This window comes from Balaenoptera acutorostrata, chromosome 8 (genome assembly GCF_949987535.1).
Source record: "Balaenoptera acutorostrata chromosome 8, mBalAcu1.1, whole genome shotgun sequence".
Lineage (NCBI taxonomy): Eukaryota > Metazoa > Chordata > Mammalia > Artiodactyla > Balaenopteridae > Balaenoptera > Balaenoptera acutorostrata.
This window is the reverse complement of record NC_080071.1, coordinates 34871380-34891972: the sequence shown is the minus strand read 5'-3', so window position 1 is coordinate 34891972 and position 20593 is coordinate 34871380. Positions and strand designations below refer to the sequence as shown.

The window sequence follows — 20593 nt, the reverse complement described above, 5'->3', positions numbered from 1 at the left end:
GTAGATTAAAAACCTAAGCAGTTATGGGTTTTATACACATGTAACAAACACAATATGCATGCGTGCACAGATTTGCTAACTTTAAAAATAATGCTCAGGAATTAATAGCTTGTTGCCTTTATAAAAGGAATGTATGTGGGAAAGTATACTGAAACTTATTTTTTAAAATATCTTTATTTTAAAGAAAGCAGTCTACCCTACAAAGTAGACCAGTATAGCCATGGTAAGACAATATAGCTACACAGCTTCCCAGTTGTATTAAACTAGTTTCATACGCTATATCATAAAACTTTCAGTCCAATCAGCAACTAAATTTAAATACTGCAAATTGTAGCAGCAAAACAATAATTCTGCTGATTAGCCCCTTTCCATTTCTTGTAAGTGAACTGTTTATGCTGTTGAGTACCTTTTGAAAAAAGAAAAAGCCAAAACAGCCTTGATTAGTCAAGGAGTAATTGGATGACTTGATTTTAGCAAGAGAATGAATTGGTTGATGATAGCCTGTAACTAAGTGTAGTGGTTCTGTTCAGATGAATACATAACATACAGTCATCAGATCTTGACAGGTATAACATATAAGCAGTGCTAAAATCTGGTGGTAGTGGGGATAAGGTGGAGATGGAGGGGAATAAGTTTGCCATGAAGTCTTTTATTAGAAATTTTAAGGTGATTCTTAAAGGAATTGAGAGGAACTAACTTTTTTTTTTACATTGGGGAAGGGGTAGGGAGATTTGTCTTACTTTAATACTATAGTCCCCATGTTTTATGCTCTAAAGACAAAATAGCTCTAAAGACAGAAGAGCTGTAGGATCATTTAACTTTCTTTAGGGGCATCAGAAATATTATATCTTTTTACTTTTGTTGAAGATCATGGTTCATTAGTAGAGCCATGTAGGAAAGCCTTGAAGCATTAATTGTGTTGTTACTTAACTATTTAAAGTCTTGATTAGTCAGAACTTTTTGTAGATGGCATTATGATTTCCTGATTATTTTAAGGCTTTATCTGAGTTTACATGAATGAAAACTGGCATAAAACAAAAAAAATTTTTTTTGAATTTACTCCTCTGTAACTAGTCTTCTTAAATAAGTCCTGGTTCTCATCTTCCCCCTCCCCCCACCCCAAAGAATGTATTACAGTAACGACCCTTCCTCTGCTATAATGTGGTGCTGGGGTCCAAAAGTTTCAGCTGCATAAAATACGAGGGCAGTTTATTGCCAGATGAATGGAATGGCTGGGGTGAGCCTGCACACCTAGTTGCAGGGGGTGAGGGTGTGGCAAGGTGTGGGCCCAGCCATATCCCTTCTGGTACTGGCTTTGATTTGGCACCACCTGGTGGTGATTGTTTGCTCTGACTTAACTATTGATGGTGATCTTTAGGGTAGCAGTAGAATTCTAGGAATTTCTCAGGTAGCTGGTACCCATTTTGTTGAGCCAATTCGGGTGGATTGGGTTGGAAGACTACTGGGTGTGCAGTGACCTACCTTACACAATCTGCTTCAAAAGGTTCATTCGCTTTCCTGTCCTTAATCTTCCTTCTGTGTTTCTGGTCTCATTTTAGAACTGTGGATTATTGCATTTAAGGGCATAATTATTTTATGAGGTATGTTATCTGGTTTTATGACATCTACCTTCGCAGTTTGGACTCAAGAATGATCCCTATCATGTAATGTGGATTTAGTCAAACCGTTATTTTCCTATTCTAACACCAGATGTTCTTGGTGAGTCCTTCCTTTTCCATTCCTTCTATCCCCACCCCCACCCCACCATATCTTTAAAAAACTAGGTAAAAGTTATAATCCATTGATATTATAGATAAAGCTAAAAATAGTTATTTTAAAAATTAATAGCCAGTCATTTATTTAACTGATTAATACCTGTCACATGTTTACATTTTTCAGGCATTTAAACACCAGTATCAAACTGTAGCAGAGGCAATATTATCTCTTATCAGAGCATCAATGTACTTAAATATGAGATTAAAAAATAGTTTATACTTCCATCAAAACCTGCACGCATATCTTAAAGTTTAAATGACGTCTATGTAACACCAGTGTTCCAGTTTGAAGCCTTAAGGCTGACTTTCCATCAGCTTGTACTGAATACTGACCCCCTCCCTACTTCCCTTCATCCTGGATTTACTTTCTTGTATTTATTATATACTGACCTTTTTCTCTCCTATTAGATTGTAAACATCTTTGAAGGCAGAAACTAATCTTATTCAGCTTTTTCTCACCTCTGAAATTTGCCTTCCAGCTCTTGGCATCATTCTCTTTGTGATTAACATTCAGTACACATTTGTCAAGTATGTCTCTTAAAATATGTATCTTAAACATCTCCAATTTTATGACTGGCCACATTTCATTTCTTCTCAATTTAATGTCATTCTTCCTACCCACTAGACAAAAAATAATCTTTGGAAAGATTTTAATTTTTTTTTTAAGATTTAACCACTTTCATGTTATTTCTATAACTAGTACCCAACAGTCAGCTACTCTGTTTGTGACTAGTAGTCTCTTTCCAAGCTGTTATTAGATCTTGTGTATAACTGATAGAATCGTTTAAAGAGAGTGTGAGTGAATAAGCAAGCAAGGGCAAGATCACAAGAGCACTTCTCTGAAAATCTACATAGGAATTTTATAATCAAGGAGATTAAATTTTAATTTAATCTTTTCATCAATAGACACTACACATTTGAACCTATGGCAACATCTTTTGGTCGATACATAGCACAACCTTTGTCTTTTCGTGTCCACCGGCGGTTCTCAACTGTGAGTTAGCAACGTCTAGAGATAGTTTTGATCTTCACAGCTGGGGCGTGTGCCTGTGTGCAGGTGCATGCACACTCAGGCGGGTGGTGTGTGTGTGTGTGTGTTACTGGCATCTGGTTTGGAGAGGCCAGGGGTGCTGTTGAAACATCCTGCAATGCACAGGTCAAACCCCTGCAAAGAAGAATTACCTGGCCCCAGATGTTAGGAATGCCAAGGCTGAGAAACCCTGGTATACACCTTTTCTTCAGTTTTTCATTTATAAGTGTAACTAACATATTTTGAGTGTTTACATCCTAAGATCTTGACATATATTACCACTTTTAATCTTCAGGGCAATCTTATGAGGTAGGTATTATTCTCTAGATTTTAGACAAGGAAACTAAGGCACAGAGAAATTAAATAATCACACAACTAATGAATCAAACAGTCTGAAATCCAGATTTGAATCCAGGTAATCTGATTCCAGAGTCTGTGCCCTGCATCATTTCTGCTCTATTTATACTTCTATCCTGCCTGGAATTTCCTCTTGACTCTCTGATTCCCTTTGCTAATATCTGTCCCTAAAAGTCTTCATCTGTACTCAAGCCTTCCCTCCTTAATCTTGATTCATGCTGATCAATCCCTTCTCTCTCTTTTTCTTTTATGGCTGCATTTATTTGTCTTAGTTATAGTGTATAGGTTTGTTTGCCCTCTTCTTAATTTGATTTATACATTTAAAAAATTATACCATAATATGTAATCCAGTGCCCAAGAAGTCCTCAGAAAATAATTGAGTATCGTAACTAATAGCCAAGCAATTCAGAGGTGAAGAGATGAAACACAAGAAACGTCTCACATCTGTTATTTCAGTTTGCCATGTTTTGTGCTTTACTTACCCTGTTACTTTATGTGATTGACATGCTTAGCACTGGTTTCTTTGAAGTACTTGCTAAATATCTTATTGTGTGTTGTGAAATTGATCCTTTGCTGTTGTGCTGCATGTCTAACTTCATCTAGAATCTGTTGTTCTCCTCTAACAGTTTTTCATTCTGAGTGCTAAAAAGTGCTCGAGACATTCATTCATTCACTGATTCCTTTACTCTTCACTTCACCTTGTACCTAATTGTATATCAGCTCTGATTAAGGCACTGGAAGGAACCAGCATTTAAGACAGAATCCTTGAACTTAAATAAGTAGAAGATAGAATCACATATTCTAATATTAGATATACATGCTACAGGTCAGGATATGGTTTGAGAAGGCATCATCGTGGAGATACCATTTCAGTGGCATCTAATTAAGGTCGCGAAAGATATGTAGCTTTTTTTGAAAGGCAGAAATGGGGAGGAAGAATATTCCATGCAGAATGATGAGTAACAGCATTGAAAATGTAAAATGAGAGCATTGAATGTAGGTCAGTTTGATTGAAAGGTGTGGGATATTAATGGGCACCAACATTAGAAAAATTAAAGCTCTGATTTGTCATTTAGTTTATTTCTTAAAGGGCAGAGAGTTCACATGACTCCTTTTATTCATTGCTTACAGTACTGGTAATAAAGTTAGAATTCTAGTTTTGTTCATTACTCCATTTGCATTTTCTCTCCTTACAACATTATTCTTTAAAAAGATACAAAAATGGATTTTCCCAGGAGTCATATTTAAGGTAATATATTAAATCACCAGTTTTACCACACCTTATTCCAAACAAGTGTCTTCAACTCCTCTTCTGACCCAAGGATGGTAGAGATCTCTTAGACTTGGACTCCTCTAGAATTGCTGTGCTGATGAGGAGAAGTTAAGCTATGCATTTTAGGGATGGATGTGATTTGTAATAGAAAGAAAGAATGTGTATCTTTGAGGCCCAGGGAAGGGAGTGGGCAAAAGTTTACTGACAGTTGAATACTAAGAACTTTCAGGGCTTAGGGAGTCAGTACAAGAGTTTGACTTTAGCTGAGGATTTGTGGAGAGTGAGGGTAGGGCAAGGTCAGTTTATAGAGCACCTTTTCTAGTGACAGAAGGCTAAGTGATGTTTTAGAAATTAGGAAGCTAGTAAGGTAGTTATTGGGAAGATTACAGCAAAAGCAGCTTGCTCAACATTGGAAGTAGAGCAGGATCTCAATAAATATTAATTCAAAATACCATTGATTAAATTTAGCTTTTATACATCTAAGTATCTATTATATAGAATAAGAAGTGAAAATCTTGTTCAGAGATGAATGTTAGTTCTCATTAAGGTACTTTTCTGCCTGCTTCTTTGGAAAGAGTTGATATGTTGCAGCAACTAAAAATGTAAAACCCTTGAGCAATTGAATATAATTAAGTACAGGTGTTGACTCTGGGTTATAATTCATAACTTTTAAGTGACTTTAAGGATTCCTTAATGGTGTGAATGTCTAATTATCTACAATATAAGTACAATACCAATAACTGTTAGGTAGAGTTTTCTGGTGTTCTGTACATTTAAAAGAATTATATCGTATAATATTGTAATGTGTTGCTTCTAATCAGCAACACATGTATGTGACTTCCTTGGTGGCACAGTGGTTAAGAATCTGCCTGCCAATGCAGGGGACACAGGTTCGGTCCCTGGTCTGGGAAGATCCCACATGCCGTGGAGCAACTAAGCCCGTGCGCCACAACTACTGAGCCTGTGCTCTAGAGCCTGTGAGCCACAACTACTGAGCCCTTGTGCCACAGCTGCTGAAGCCTGTGCACCTAGAGCCCATGCTCCACAACAAGAGAAGCCACCGCAATAAGCAAGCGTATGGCAATGAAGAGTAGCCCCCACTCGCCGCAACTAGAGAAAGCCCGTGCTCAGCAACGAAGATCCAACACAGCCACAAATAAATAAATACAATTTATTTAAAAAAAAAATTGTTGCACCGGGTCTTAGTTGCGGCAGGCAGGCAACATTTTTTCTTTTCTTTTTTTTTTTAATTGAAATACAGTTGATGTACAATATTATGTTAGTTTCAGGTGTACAACATAGTGATTCAATGTTTAAATACATTACAAAATCATCACCCTGATAAGTCAACCATCTGTCCCCATACGAAGTTATTACAATATTATTGACCCTATTTCTTATGCTGTATATTACATTCCTGTGACTTATTTATTTTATAACTGGAAGTTTGTACCTCTTAATCCCCTTCACCTATTTCACCCACCCAGCCCCCTCCTCTGGCAGCCCCAGTTTGGTCTCTGTATCTATGAATCTATTTGCATTTTATTTTGTTTGTTCATTTGTTTTGTGTTTTAGGTTCTATATAAGTGAGGTTATATGGTATTTGTCTTTGTCTGACTTATCTCACTTATCATGATACCCTCTAACTTATTCCATGTTGTTGCAAATGGCAAGATTTTATTTTATTTTATTTATGGCCGTAACTACCGCTTTAAACTACTCTTCCCCCATACAATAAAGAATTTTTGTCATGTCATTTATAAAAAATAAATAGGAACTAGCATTTTTCAGTGTTTATGAATAAAGCTGTAGATGTTAAGTGAATTGCCAATGTAAGTTTAGGTCTCTCCCTTCTCTTTAAATAGTAATGAGCTATAGAATTATAAGGAAGTTGGGAATCATAGTTCTGACACAAGGTAGGACTTTGTTTTGAAGAATGGATTAGAAATGTGAAAAGATAGAGATTTTTTTGAGGAAGATATCCTTGTCTTGATTTCTAACATTGTATTTAATAATTTATTTTTTACTGGTTTAGGAATGTGGCCCTTAACCTTTCAGTGATTTTGGTGGGACTCTGGATTAGAATATAGATGCTCAGAACATTTATTATTTACCACATAGGACACAGGATGTTTTGCTGTTGTGATTTAAGATTCAATATATTTGTATAATAATTTTATTTCTTTTTTTCTAGAGTCTTTTAAAAAAAATTTTATTGGAGTATAGTTGATTTACAATGTTGTGTTAGTTTCAGGTGTACAGCAAAGTGAATCAGTTATACATATACATATATCCACTCTTTTTAGATTCTTTTCCCATATAGGCCATTACAGAGTATTGAGTAGAGTTCCCTGTGCTATACAGTAGGTCCTTATTAGTTATCTATTTTATATATAGTAGTGTGTATATGTCATTCCCAATCTCCCAATTTGTCCCTCCCCCCCCTTACCCCCTGGTAACCATAAGATTGTTCCATACATCTGTAACTCTATTTCTGTTTTGTAGATAAGTTAATTTGTACCCTTTTTTTAGATTCCACATATAAGCAATATCATATAATATTTGTCTTCCTCTGTCTGACTTACTTCACTTAGTATGACCATCTCCAGGTCCATCCATGTTGCTGCAAATGGCATTATTTCATTATTTTTAATGGCTGAGTAATATTTCATTGTATATATGTACCGCTTCTTCTTTATCCATTCATCTGTCCATGGACAGCTGTCCACATCTTGGCTATTGTAAACAACACTGCAATGAATATTGGGGTGCATGTATCCTTTTGAACCATATTTTTCTCCAGATACATGTCCAGGAGTGGGATTGCTGGGTCATATGGTAGCTCTATTTTTAGTTTCTTAAGGAACCTCCATACTGTTCTCCATAGTGGCTGTACCAATTTACATTCCCACCAACAGTGTAGGAGGGTTCCCTTTTCTCCACACGCTCTCCAGCATTTATTGTTTGTAGACTTTTTGATGATGACCATTCTGACTGGTGTGAGGTGATACCTCGTTTTAGTTTTGATTTGCATTTCTCTAATAATTAGGGAAGTTGAGCACCTTTTCATGTGCTTTTTGGCCATCTGTATGTCTTCTTTGGAGAAATGTCTATTTAGATCTTCTGCCCATTTGTTTTTTTCTTTTGATTGGGTTGTTTGTTTTTTTGATATTGAGCTGCCTGAGCTGTTTGTATATTTTGGAGAGTAATCCCTTGTGTTCATTCGTTTGGAAATACTTTCTGCCATTCTGTGGGTTGTCTTTTTCATTTTGTTTATGGTTTCCTTTGCTGTGCAAAAGCTTTTAAGTTTAATTAAGTCCCATTTGTTTATTTTTGTTTTTATTTTCAGTACTGTAGGAGGTGGATCCAAAAAGATACTGCTGCAATTTATGTCAGAGAGCATTCTGCCTATGTTTTCCTCTAGGAGTTTCATAGTATCCAGCCTTACATTTAGGTCTTTAATCCATTTTGAGTTTATTTTTGTGTATGGTGTTAGAGAGTGTCCTAATTTCATTCGTTTGCATGTAGCTGTCCAGTTTTTCCAGCACCACTTATTGAAGAGACTGTCTTTTCTCCATTGTATATCCTTGCCTCCTTTGTCATAGGTTAGGTGACCATAAGTGTGTGGGTTATCTCTGGACTTTCTATCCTGTTCCATTGATCTATGTTTCTGTTTTTGTGCCAGTACCATACTGTTTTGATTACTGTAGCTTTGTAGTATAGTCTGAAGTCAGGGAGTCTGATTCCTCCAGCTCCGTTTTTCTTTCTCAAGATTGCTATGGCTATTTGGGGTCTTTTGTGTTTCCATACAAATTGTAAAATTTTTTGTTCTAATTCTGTGAAAAATGCCATTGGTAATTTGATAGGGATTGCATTGAATCTGCAGATTGCTTTGGGTAGTATAGTCATTTTCACAGTATTGATTCTTCCAATCCGAAAACGTGGTATGTCTCTCCATCTGTTTATGTCATCTTTTATTTCTTTCATCAGTATCTTAATAGTTTTCTGAGTACAGTAGGTCCCCTACATAGGAACAAGTTCTGATCCAAGAGCACGTTCTTAAGTCCAATTTGTTCGTAAGTCCAACAAAGTTAGCCTAGGTACCCAACTAACACAATCAGCTCTATAGTACTGTACAATAATAGGTTTATAATGCTTTTCACACAAATAATACATAAAAACAAACAAACACAAAAAATAAAGAAAACATTTTTAATCTTACAGTACAGTACCTTGAAAAGTACAGTAGTACAGTACAACAGCTGGCATACAGGGGCCGGCATCCAGTGAACAGGCAAGAAGAGTCACTGACTAGAGGAGGAAGTGGAGGTGGGAGATGGTAGAGCTGAAGGATCATCAGCAATAGGAGATGGAGGGCAAGCTGCAGTTTCACTCATGCCTGACATTGATGGCATGGGTTCTGGTTCCTTGCTGGCTTCAATTCTATCTACCCTCTTGAAAATATGATCCAATGATGTCTGGGTAATATCTCTTTTTTTTCCTGTCATAGATGACATGGTAGCACCGGATTGCATTCTTAATGGCTGCTGCAACCTTCGTGTACCATTCTACGTTTGGGTCCTGTGCCTCAAAAACTAACAGTGCCTCCTCAAATAAAGAAAATCCCCTTGCCATTTCCTGCTTCATGAATCTCTTCGGTATATCATTTACTTCTTCCTCTTGTCTCTCTTTGTCCTTTCTGTGGGCCTCCAATTCCATCAGGTCTTCATTAGTAAGCTCCTCATGTTGCACAGCAAGGAGTTCAGTGAAGTCGTGCTCTTGCAGATCTAGCTCCAGCTTCTTGCTGAGGGTCACTAAGTTGCTGAAGACCTCTTTCGACTCCTTATCCAAACGCATGTTTGCATCTTTGAAAGTTTGCAACTTGAAGGTTCATATGTAGGGGACTTATTATACAGGTCTTTTGCCCCCTTAGGTAGGTTTATTCCTAGGTATTTTATTCTTTTTGATGCGATGGTAAATGGGATTGTTTCCTTGATTTCTCTTTCTGATCTTTCATTGTTAGCGTATAGGAATGCAAGAGATTTCTGTGTATCCTGCAACCTTACCAAATTCATTGATTAGTTCTAGTAGTTTTCTGGTGGCATCTTTAGGATTTTCTATGTATGTATAGTATCATGTCATCGGCAAACAGCGCCCGTTTTACTTCTTCTTTTCCAGTTTGTAATCCTTTTATTTCTTTTTCTTCTCTGATTGCTGTGGCTAGGACTTCCAATACTATGTTGAATAATAGAGGCGAAAGTGGACATCCTTGTCTTGTTCCTGATCTTAAAGGGAATGCCTTTCAGGTTTTCACCACTGAGAATGATGTTTGCTGTGGGTTTGTTGTATATGGCTTTTATTATGTTGAGGTAGTTTCCCTCTATGTCCACTTTCCGGAGAGTTTTTATCATAAATCAGTGTTGAATTTTGTCTAAAGCTTTTTCTGCATCTATTGAGATGATAATATGGTTTTTATTCTTCAACTTGTTGATGTGGTATATCACATTGATTGATTTGTGGATATTTCTAGAGTCTTTGGTTATATAATACCTTTTGCTTCCATACTTGATTCAGGCTCTTAAATCTTACATGTACCAATGTTACCTTAGATGCAAATAAAGATCTTTTGACTTGAAACCTTGTCATGATATCTTCACCCACCTCTCTCTGTCTCTGTCTCTCTCTTTCTCATTGCTTTTATGCAGTTGACATTGTTTTCTTTGATAAAGTCGCACTATGCTTCCTGCCTTCAAATCTCCCATCAGTATTCTAGTGTACTTCTTTATCACCATATTTGGAGTACAGCAATTCTCTTTTAGCCGGTTCCCTACTTCTGGTTACTCTTTCTAAAATGCCACTTTTTGTTTGTTACTCAATAACATAAAAACCAATGTTGCCTCCCTATTGACTAGCAGATGAAATCCAGACTTACCTTGCTATTTGGACTTCCCTATTCTTTACCCTACTGGATGTATAAGTTTTTGTCTCCTACCACTCCTCAATACAGCGTCTCACTATAGTCAGCTTTCCAGTAAGCCTTCTTTATTTCAACCTTCATTTTTTTATCTGATGCTTTTTCCTGTTACTTGTCATGCCTTTCTTTATCTTCTTTACCGATACTAAATTTCTGTATTTAAAGGCCTTGATGATTAGTTATTATTAATTGAACCTATATTTAAGGTCCTTGCTAGTGAGTATTGTTCTCCTTTTTTATTTGCTTAGATTTGTTTTCCCAACCAATTGTCTAATTATTACAACTAAGGTCCTCTTATTTTGATTTTTGTTTTTAATTCTTAAGACTTCGCACATTGTTAGATGTATAAGCAAGCTTTCTTTAAGTGGGGAACTTACACTTAGCAAGGCATATTGTGGTTTGCATATGTTGAGGAGGTGACAGTTTATGCATTGATTTATATACCAAGGAATTCCTTATCTCTGCATTGTATAGTGGTAGAGGATGGAAAGAACTTAAGTAAAATAGGCCCATCTTGACCACATACCCTCTTATTTCCAAGTAAACTCTAGACATGCAATTTGGGATATCAAGTTTTCCATGACAGGTAGTTTATAAAGTACCGCTGTGAAGCCTGTACACTTAAATACATCACGTGTTTTAAAATCTATTTCTGTATAACTAGGGATGCTTTGCTTCTGAAAGCTGAATATAGCCCAAATTTAAGTAGTAATGTAGCAAAGCAGTTTACTGATGTGCTGAATTTTCGAAGTATATTTTTATTTCTGAAGTCTTTCCCAGTTAGATTAAGCATCCTAAAAGTATGGATCTATCTATCTTACTCAAATCTTTATGGAATAAGATAGGATTTGAATGAATTAATTAATGAGTAAGTTGGTCAATCTTCAGTCCATTTATAATTGAAAATAACCAACTAATTTCCGCCAAATCATACCAAGAAATAAATATGATGCAGAGTGTTCAGCACCACGTGGATAGTCAAATGTATCTCACCAAGTCTGTATTTTGACTGGCTCTCAGTAAAGAGGTACACAAATTTTAAAAGTCACAGCTTTAATATGAGCATTGACATTTTGTATTCACTTAGTGAACACATTTTAAAATAGAAATGATTTATTTAATAACTAAAAATATATTTTTTGTTCATTTTATTTGCTGTTACCTCAAAGTATACTGGAGTCAATCAAGCGAGTTTGGGGCTGGAAATTCTGTTAACGAGTGTGTAATAGAGGGTTAAGAGAGAGAGCTAAGAGAGATATCAACATTTATGCAGTGGTTAGAGCAAGGAAAGGAATAGCCTGAGAAGAAATGGCCAGAGAAAATAGAAGAAAATGAGGAGAATGCAGTTGAAAAGAAGCAATGAAAGAGACTTTGTCAGTGCTCTGAAGTTAGATGCTACTGAGAGGTGATTCAAGATTCCTGAAGAATGACTGTTTGATTTAGCATCATGAAGCCAAATCATTGGTGTTCTTTTTGAGATCGATTTCTGATAGCGTGGTGGGGGCACATTCCAAACTGTTGTGGGTTAAGTTTTGTATAGGAGGTAAAGAAGTGGCGAGAGCAGGAATGGCTTGGAGCCAAGAAGTTTGGCTGGAAAGGGAATTGATGTCTGAGGGTGACTGACTTGACTGATTTAATATAGAATCTTAAGCCTACTTAAATATTGATGGGAAAGTATTGATGGAAATGGTGGTGTTACAAATATAGGAGAGAGAGAGGCATAATAGATTGAGGTCTCAGGAAATACAAAGAACAGTCTGTGGAGCAAACTTCCTTGGAAGCGGATAAGATCCAGAGCAGAGATAGTAGAGAGTGGACATAAATAGTAGAAGATAATGCTTTCCATTTTACTGCTGGAAAGAAGGAAAGATTGGGTAAAAACAAAAAGGGGGTTTGGTATTCCACGGTGACATGAATTTTCTCTGTGAAGTGAGAAAGATTAGATCATATGCTGGGTAGCAGGAGAGAAGAGGAAAACATCGGAAATGTGAGAGAAGTCAAGAAGGTTTGAAAAAGGTGCTTTGTTGGGAAAGGAAACATTGCAGGATTGCTGGGTGAAAAATCTTTGTGATGGAATCCAGTCTGAGCCTAGCTTATGGTTAAATTTCTCTTATAACACATTGTTTAATAATGAGACTTTACTATAGTTAGTATTATTTTCAGTCACCCTTTTTATATGTATATAAAGAAATGTACAGATATAAAATACTTTTCATGGTTATAGTGGTTTTCTCCCTGTTGCTAGTCACTGCAAAACCAAAATTTTAACTAAAATTTGTGTAAATTTTTCTACAAGTTAAACTTGCTTATTGTGTTTAAAAAAGAATGACTTTTAATAATGACTTGTTTTTATGAACAATGCATGTTCATTATAAAAAGTGTAAGCAAGACAAAACTGATACAGAAGATTTAAAAATTACTCAATAGCTCCTTGCCTAGGAATTATTTTTATTAGCATTTGGTCTGTGTTATTAAAAGAGAGAAACAATTTTATTAAAATGTGATCATTAATGTATATACTGTTTTAAATAGAATACTGTATTTAGTTTGAAAGAAAGAAAAAGAACTGAAGTAATACAGAAGAAATTAATGGTTCTGTACCAGTTGGTTGACCAACTTGCAGTTGGTCAATTTTTGTTTCGGTGTTTGTTTATGCCAGCATACTTAGAATGTGAAATTTTGAAAGTGGCTATGATTTCTAAGTGGGCCACCTTCTTGACAGATAGAATCTCTTTCAAAGACTGAGAAATCTTACGGTGTTTTACCTTGTGTAATTAATCCAGTCAGAGTATATATAGAGAGGAATATTTTCAAAACCTGAATGAGCTTAGCAATGCTAAAATTTAGCTCTTTCGTACTCTTCAGTTATAAGAAATAAGAGAACAGGTCCATGTTTACATCCTTGAGTCATAGTATTCTCATCTCTGGCATATGGAAGAAATAGACTCTAATAGAAAGGGATATAACTATTATAAAATATTTCTCAAAGAACTACTCTTTGCCAGAAACAATGATCATCTTTCTCTAGGAGAAAGGAGAATACTCCTTTCTTCTTGAAACATTTTCTTTCCCCTACTCCTGGAAGAGCATACTCCTTGTTTTTCACTGACTTTGTCACCACTTCGTAGTCTCTTTTGCCAAATCCTTCCCTATCAGACACCTGAGTTTTTGAGTGCTCTCTCTGTATGATGTCATCCAGACCCATAACTTTAAACACATCTGATAATTCCCAATTTTGTATCTCCAGTCATGACCTTCCAAACTACATCTAGTCCATTCTATCATATATTCCCATTACAAACATTTCTCATCTTCTCTACAGCAGCAATTTTATGTCAGGTTACCACTCATCTGCACCACTGCAACTACCCCCTAACTTAGTCTTTCTGACATCACTCTTGTCCCCTCCCTTAGAGTCTGTTCTTTTGAGAGTAACCAAAGTGGCTTCTTTAAGTCATAAATCATATATCATCATCCTACTTTCCCTTTATTTAAAGCTCCCTAATCAATGGCTTCCCATTATAGCTAGAATAAAATCCAAACACCCATGGCTTACAAATGTTTGTGAACTGCTTTACTTCTCCAACTTAAACTTTATTTACTATTCATTGCTGTGGTTCACCCACACTGACCTTATTTCTACTTCTTAGAACTCTCTTCCTTCAGGTCTTCTCATTACTCCCTCATTCTGGCCATTCTAGTCTCAGCTCCAATACCGTCTCCTCAGAGAGGCTTCTCTGACTATCCTAGTACAAGTATTGCCCAGCAAATGTAAATTGATACAGCCACTATGGAGAACAGTATGGAGGTTCCTTAAAAAACTAAAAATAGAACTACCATATGACCCAGCAATCCCACTACTGGGCATATACCCTGAGAAAACCATGATTCAAAAAGAGTCATGTACTACAGTGTTCATTGCAGCACTATTTATAATAGCTAGGACATGGAAGCAACTTAAATGTCCATCAACAAATGAATGGATAAGACGTGGCACATATATACAATGGAATATTACTCAGCCATAAAAAAGGAACAAAATTGAATTATTTGTAATGAGGTGGATGGACCTAGAGTCTGTCATACAGAGTGAGGTAAGTCAGAAAGAGAAAAACAAATACCATATGCTAACACATATATATATGGAATCTAAAAAAATGGTACTGATGAACCTAATGGCAGGGCAGGAATAAAGACACAGACGTAGAGAATGACTTGAGGACACGGTGGGGAAGGGGAAGCTGGGATGAAGTGAGAGCGTAGCATGGACATATATACACTACCAAATGTAAAATGGATGGGTAGTGGGAAGCTGCTGCATAGCACAGGGAGATCAGCTTGGTGCTTTGTGACCACCTAGAGGGGTGGGATAGGGAGGGTGGGAGGGAGGGAGATGCAAGAGGGAGGGGATATGGGGATATATGTATACATATAGCTGATTCACTTTGTTGTACAGCAGAAACTAACACAACATTGTAAAGCAATCATAGTCCAATAAAGATGAAAAAAAAAAGTTTGCCTAGCAATGCCACCCCCTCCCCCCAGCACACACATGCTCTATCACATTATCGTATTTTATACGGAATAGTACCAAAAAAGTTTTTAAAAATCAGATGACATCCCACCACCAAAATGACCATAGTTAATATTTTCAGACATTTCTTGATTTTACAGAAAAAGAAATTGTGATCTCACATTTTTGACTTAATTTATTTAAATAGGAAATGTTTTCACTAATGTAAGTGGGAAATTGCCAAAATTGAAGATAATGAAAATAAAAACAATGAAAACTACATATTTAATTTTTTAGCCTTTAGAAGCTCTGAGGCTGAGGCCTGTTCTGTTGATAAAGAGTTATCAACATTTATAAATTTATAAATGTTAAACATTAAAGATCAACAGCATCAAACCAACATTTTCTCCTTGACATAGTCAGAAGGACTAAACGAGAATTGAAACAGAAATAACTTTCTCATCAAGCAATTCAGTATGATATAGTCTTCAAGATGACTCTAGTCATCTTCTTTATCAGTAAAGTATTTCCCCCAAAAGGGAATTGTGATAATAATTGTAACATTTATGATACTAATTGTTTTAGTTAATGTGAAGTTGAAATAAATAACTTTTGCCATGGACTAGGGTAAAAATGTTGTGGTGAACTAGTAAGAATTAGTGGGGGAAAACCCTGTAAACTCACAAAGTTTATTATAAACTGTTCCAAGGTGAATTGAGTGACATGAAATGATATTCAAAATTAATGTTTGAGTATATTACTATGGAGTTTCTTCTAAATTACTAATTCCTACATCATAAAAACAATAGTATATGCCCCAGTTACTGAAAGAGTTCTCTGTTAAGCACTTTACATATATTATCCAATTTAATCATACCCATCCTCTGAAAGGTAGAAATACCTTCATTTTAAAGGTATGATAATGAGATCCTCAGAGGTTCAGTGATTTGTCTAAGATTTTATGACCAGCAGGGCTGTTAAAGTTTCTTTGTTATACAGCAGAAACTAACACACCATTGTAAAGCAATTATACTCCAATAAAGATGTTAAAAGATGTTAAAAAAAAAAAGAATCCACCTGCCAGTGCAGGGGACATGGGTTCGAGCCCTGGTCCGGGAAGATCCCACATGCCGCAGAGCAACTAAGCCCGTGTGCTACAACTACTGAGCACACGTACTGCGACTGCTGAAGCCTGTGCTCCTAGAGCCCGTGCTTTGCAACAAGAGAAGCCACTGCAATGAGAAGCCCGTGCACCACAACGAAGAGTAGCCCCCGCTCACCACAACTAGAGGAAGCCCATGAAGAGCAACGAAGACCCAACACAGCCAAAAATAAATAAATTAATTAATTTTAAAAAATAAATTAAAAAATGAGGGCTGAAATTAAGAAATTGCCATTTAAAATCTGCTGATGCATTTACTGTAGGGATGTTGTTGAGGACATCACTATAGTTACTCATTAGCCCCTACATCAAGATGACTATATAAGAAATTTTTCATTACTCATTAGCCCCTACATCAAGATGACTATATAAGAAATTTTTCATTCTAGGTGTCATAAAAAGTTTTTTATTTCTATAACTGAACTGACCATGTTTCCTTTGTTGATCTGAGTGCCAGGAAACTAACTTTTATTTTCAGTTTTTCTGTTTTATTGTGCTATTTGTGTAAGTTGCCTCATCATGATAAGAAGTGAATAGTATTGTGCTTCCAGGGAAACTTTTTTCATAATTTTCAGGTATTCAGAAAATTTACCTAAACCATTGTCTGATGTGTTTACTAGTAAGATATAATGTACCTCCTCATTTCTTACTAATTTTGTTCGTATGAATCAGGTACTATATAACATCGATTGTTTGCCAAGAATACTTAAGTATTATTTTAAATAGTTATATTTAATTGTAATAATTTACTTTAAAAATTATTATTACTGAATATTTCCACGTTAAGATATGAACAGATTAATTATTTTTAATTCTGGGGAATTATATTTAAAAACTTTGCAACCTGTAATGAGATTATCTTGGTTTTTTTGTAAGTAAGAATGAGCTGTAGTCACTGTTTTTCTCTTATCAAACTCAATCAAACTGTCTTTCATGATTCCTATGATACCTCTATCTAAAATAATTGATACTGTATGTTTGAAAGCATCTCATTTTGGGAATATAATCTAATTGGTAATGTTGATTAAATTAACTTGTTTATAAATGTGTTTATTGTTTTGTGGGTATATCATTGCTTTCTGTTTATAATATTTCTTAGTATTTGTTCATTTTTGTGATACTGTTATCTGATAATTTGAGTAAATCCCAGTTGAATTATGTTGCCACATTATGTCTTCAAAAGGGCATAAAGTCAGTACACATGCTTGAGTAATGTCTGGTTGTTTTACCCTTATGTTTCCAGTTGGCAATTTGAAATTATGGCTTCAACTGCACTTTAAATATGTGATAATAGCATGTGTTTCTAATAAGGGCCAGCACCATTTTGTACAGATAGTGTGAATGGTTGTCACTCATATATGACGAATGCACCTTCATCTGCTTCTTTGATAGTCCCCTAAAAACCATACCCTCAAATCAGGCCGATGAAATTAGCTGCTGTGTAAATTGTGTGTCTGAGTGGTTCATTATCTAATCACCGTCAGAACCACAGTGATAAAGTAGATTGAAGCAGGGAAGAGGTCTGCCAGATGATTTCACCACCCCCCGCCCCAAATCCAGTTTCCCTTGGAAACCCTAATAGTGCAGTTTAGAACTTCAGGCTCTCATGCCTGGAATACAGTATCTTTTAATGTACCAAACCTGAAAATACCAGTAGTTCTGGAGCATAATCTTCTTTCTTTAAAGATCATAATTTTATTTATTTCAATCAGTTTTTGAAATGTTGAGGCTCTTGAATTACTATTTTGCCGCTAGTGCCCTAAATAGTACTAAATAGGAAAAAGAAAATACTCTGTCCTACTTGTAAGAATTCAGAATAACTTGAATAAATTGCTAACCTTCTAGGAATCTTGACTCACTCTAATAATGACCTTCTGTGTTATTTGTTTATTGAATTGCTTCCCTTTAATTTATTTTAGGTGCTTTTGAAGATGATGATATCACGCATGTTGAAGGAAGTGTAGATCCTATTCGAGATATAGAAATTATACATGAAGAGCTTCAGCTTAAAGATGAGGAAATGATTGGGCCCATTATAGATAAACTAGAAAAAGTGGCTGTGAGAGGAGGAGATAAAAAACTAAAACCTGAATATGTAAGTAAAATCTACAGCTTCTTTAGATATTTGAGTTCATTTTCCTTGATTAAATTTTTAAAATAAAGCACATACAATAACTAATATTGTTATGGAATTTTAGAATTCAAGGATCATTTCTGTTAAAAAATTGTTGAGAAACCTTGTTTTCTCTTGGCAGCAAAGGATCATGGTGACAGGCTGTTTAAGGTGTTCTTAGGAAACCATATATAGCAGTAATATTGAGTATTTTATGGTTACTATGTATATCCTCAAGTTTTGGTGTTGGAGATGTGGGGTTTTATGATGAAAACTTACTGGATTTAGATAAAGGACTGAATATGAGTTTTGTGGATTTGAAGAAGTGATTTACATAAGGAATTGGTCTTCCACAGCGATTGACCGAATGAATGCACTATTAAAGTAGACAGATAATTTTAATCTTTTATGGAGTGAAAACACATGTCATTGTCTTTAATATTCAAATGTGTTTTCTATCACATTGTAGTGAATAATTATTAGTAATATTGTAGGAAATGTTGCAAAATGTGTTTTGAAGCTTTTAGTTTACGTATCATCAAATTGTCTTTTACCTTAAAAAAGCAGCCTTAATTATATATTTTCTCATTAATTAACATCTTCCACAAACTGTTCTTGCTTTTTATGTTTTTTTGTTATAGGAAGAGATTTCTTTCTTTTTAACTTTTCATGTGTTTTTAATATGTTTATTTTTTATTTTCTCATTTTTGGAAACTGATTATCTTTTTGCTTTCTCATTTATTTTTAATAAGTTTGGAAAACACACCTTTGATTAGGGAACTCTAATAGGAAGAAATCAATGACAGAATCAACCTCTAAACATAGTCACACTACCAATAAATTATGGTCGAAAGTGCCTGGTCTTGGAACAGGGAGACCTGTGTTGTGCTACTGATTTCCTTGAGAGTCTGGAGTGAGCCCAAGTCATTTTACTTTTCTTAACATCATAGTTATTTCACTTTTTCCCTATTCAAATAGAATGGAGAAAGGAGAACGATTTGTCTGAGGAAATTGTACAAGATTTAGGATGGAAAAGGAGATTTCACATGTGGGTATGAAAGATATCCCTTTCTGTAAAGGGGGAAAACATCATGAGACAGATATTGGGATTGAAGGCAATTCCTTTGCCCCAAACAGCATGGTTTCTGATTAGAGTAAAGCCTTATGCAGTCATCCTTTAGTTAATTGAAACTTACTGACGTCCATATATATTTCAGAAGCATTAACTGTCTTCAAAATAAATTTGTTGATATTGCTTTTCCTTAAATGGGGAAAAGAGGCATCACTTTCTTCTGAAATTCTTGGGCTACCATTTCCTGGCCTTTCTTCTCAAAGAAAACTAGAATACTGACTGTTATTACTCCTTCTTATTTCCAAAAACTGTGATTATTTGTGTCTAATTTTCTTTCCTCATATTAGATTCAGCTGCTTCAGAATAAATTATAGATTCGTGTTTCTCAACCTTTTTTTTTTAAATTATCACTGTCCCTAAGGGAAAAAATTGAATTAAATTTCAATTAATTAAATTTCTCCCTAATGAGAGAAATTAAATACTAACAAGTAAGAATTTGTTGGATAGATGAGCTTTGGAGGGCCACAAAACATTTTAATAACGAAGTTTTTTTTCACCCCCAAGAACCAATTTTAGCCCCTCTGGGAGTAATATTACCCCTATTGTGAATTCATGCTATAGATTATCTTGTAGCAAAGCCAATACTGGTAAGTATGGTAAAACAGATGGCTTTTTAGAAATTTTTTTTCAGTTTGTTGTTAGCAAAAATAGGACTCTGGTTGGGTCTGTAACGCAATTTGGAAAGAATTAACATCTTTACAATACAGAATCCTTCAGTGTAGGAACATCTTATATTTCTATTTATTGAGCCAGGCACTGTTGGACACTTTTTATATATGTTATTTAAATCTCACAACATGCAAGGTATATATTATTATCTCCATGTTAAAACTGAGGAAGGCCAAGTTTCAAGAGGTTTTGTGAATTGCTCAAGATTTCATACTTAGTAAATTGTAGATCAAGTTTTTCAACCATATTAGTCCAACTACAGGGCCAGTATGTTGGGTTTTTTTTTTTAATGCTTTTAAAAATTGTAAAATATGTCCCAAAAGATGCATTAACCTCATATGTATAGTTTAACAAACAGTTGTGAAACAAACGGGAGTAAAACCTACTTGCAGGTCAAGAAATAGAATATTGCTTAGCACCCCGAAATATCTCCATCACTTACCAGTCTTAAAACTTTCTGGGGGCTTCCCTGGTGGCGCAGTGGTTGAGAATCTGCCTGCTAATGCAGGGGACACGGGTTCGAGCCCTGGTCTGGGAAGATCCCACATGCCACGGAGCAGCTGGGCCCGTGAGCCACAATTGCTGAGCCTGCGCG

General features: G+C 35.5%; 1 protein-coding gene across 1 annotated transcript in view; it reads left to right on the top strand.

Annotated features, from left to right (window-relative positions):
- The window catches only part of OLA1 (Obg like ATPase 1), a 182743-nt gene that overhangs the window by 94309 nt on the left and 67841 nt on the right, over window positions 1–20593 (top strand). The window contains exon 5 of the mRNA XM_007183295.2: window positions 18004–18179. Coding sequence (XP_007183357.1) covers window positions 18004–18179 — 176 coding nt within the window. The remainder of the gene's footprint in view (window positions 1–18003; window positions 18180–20593) is intronic.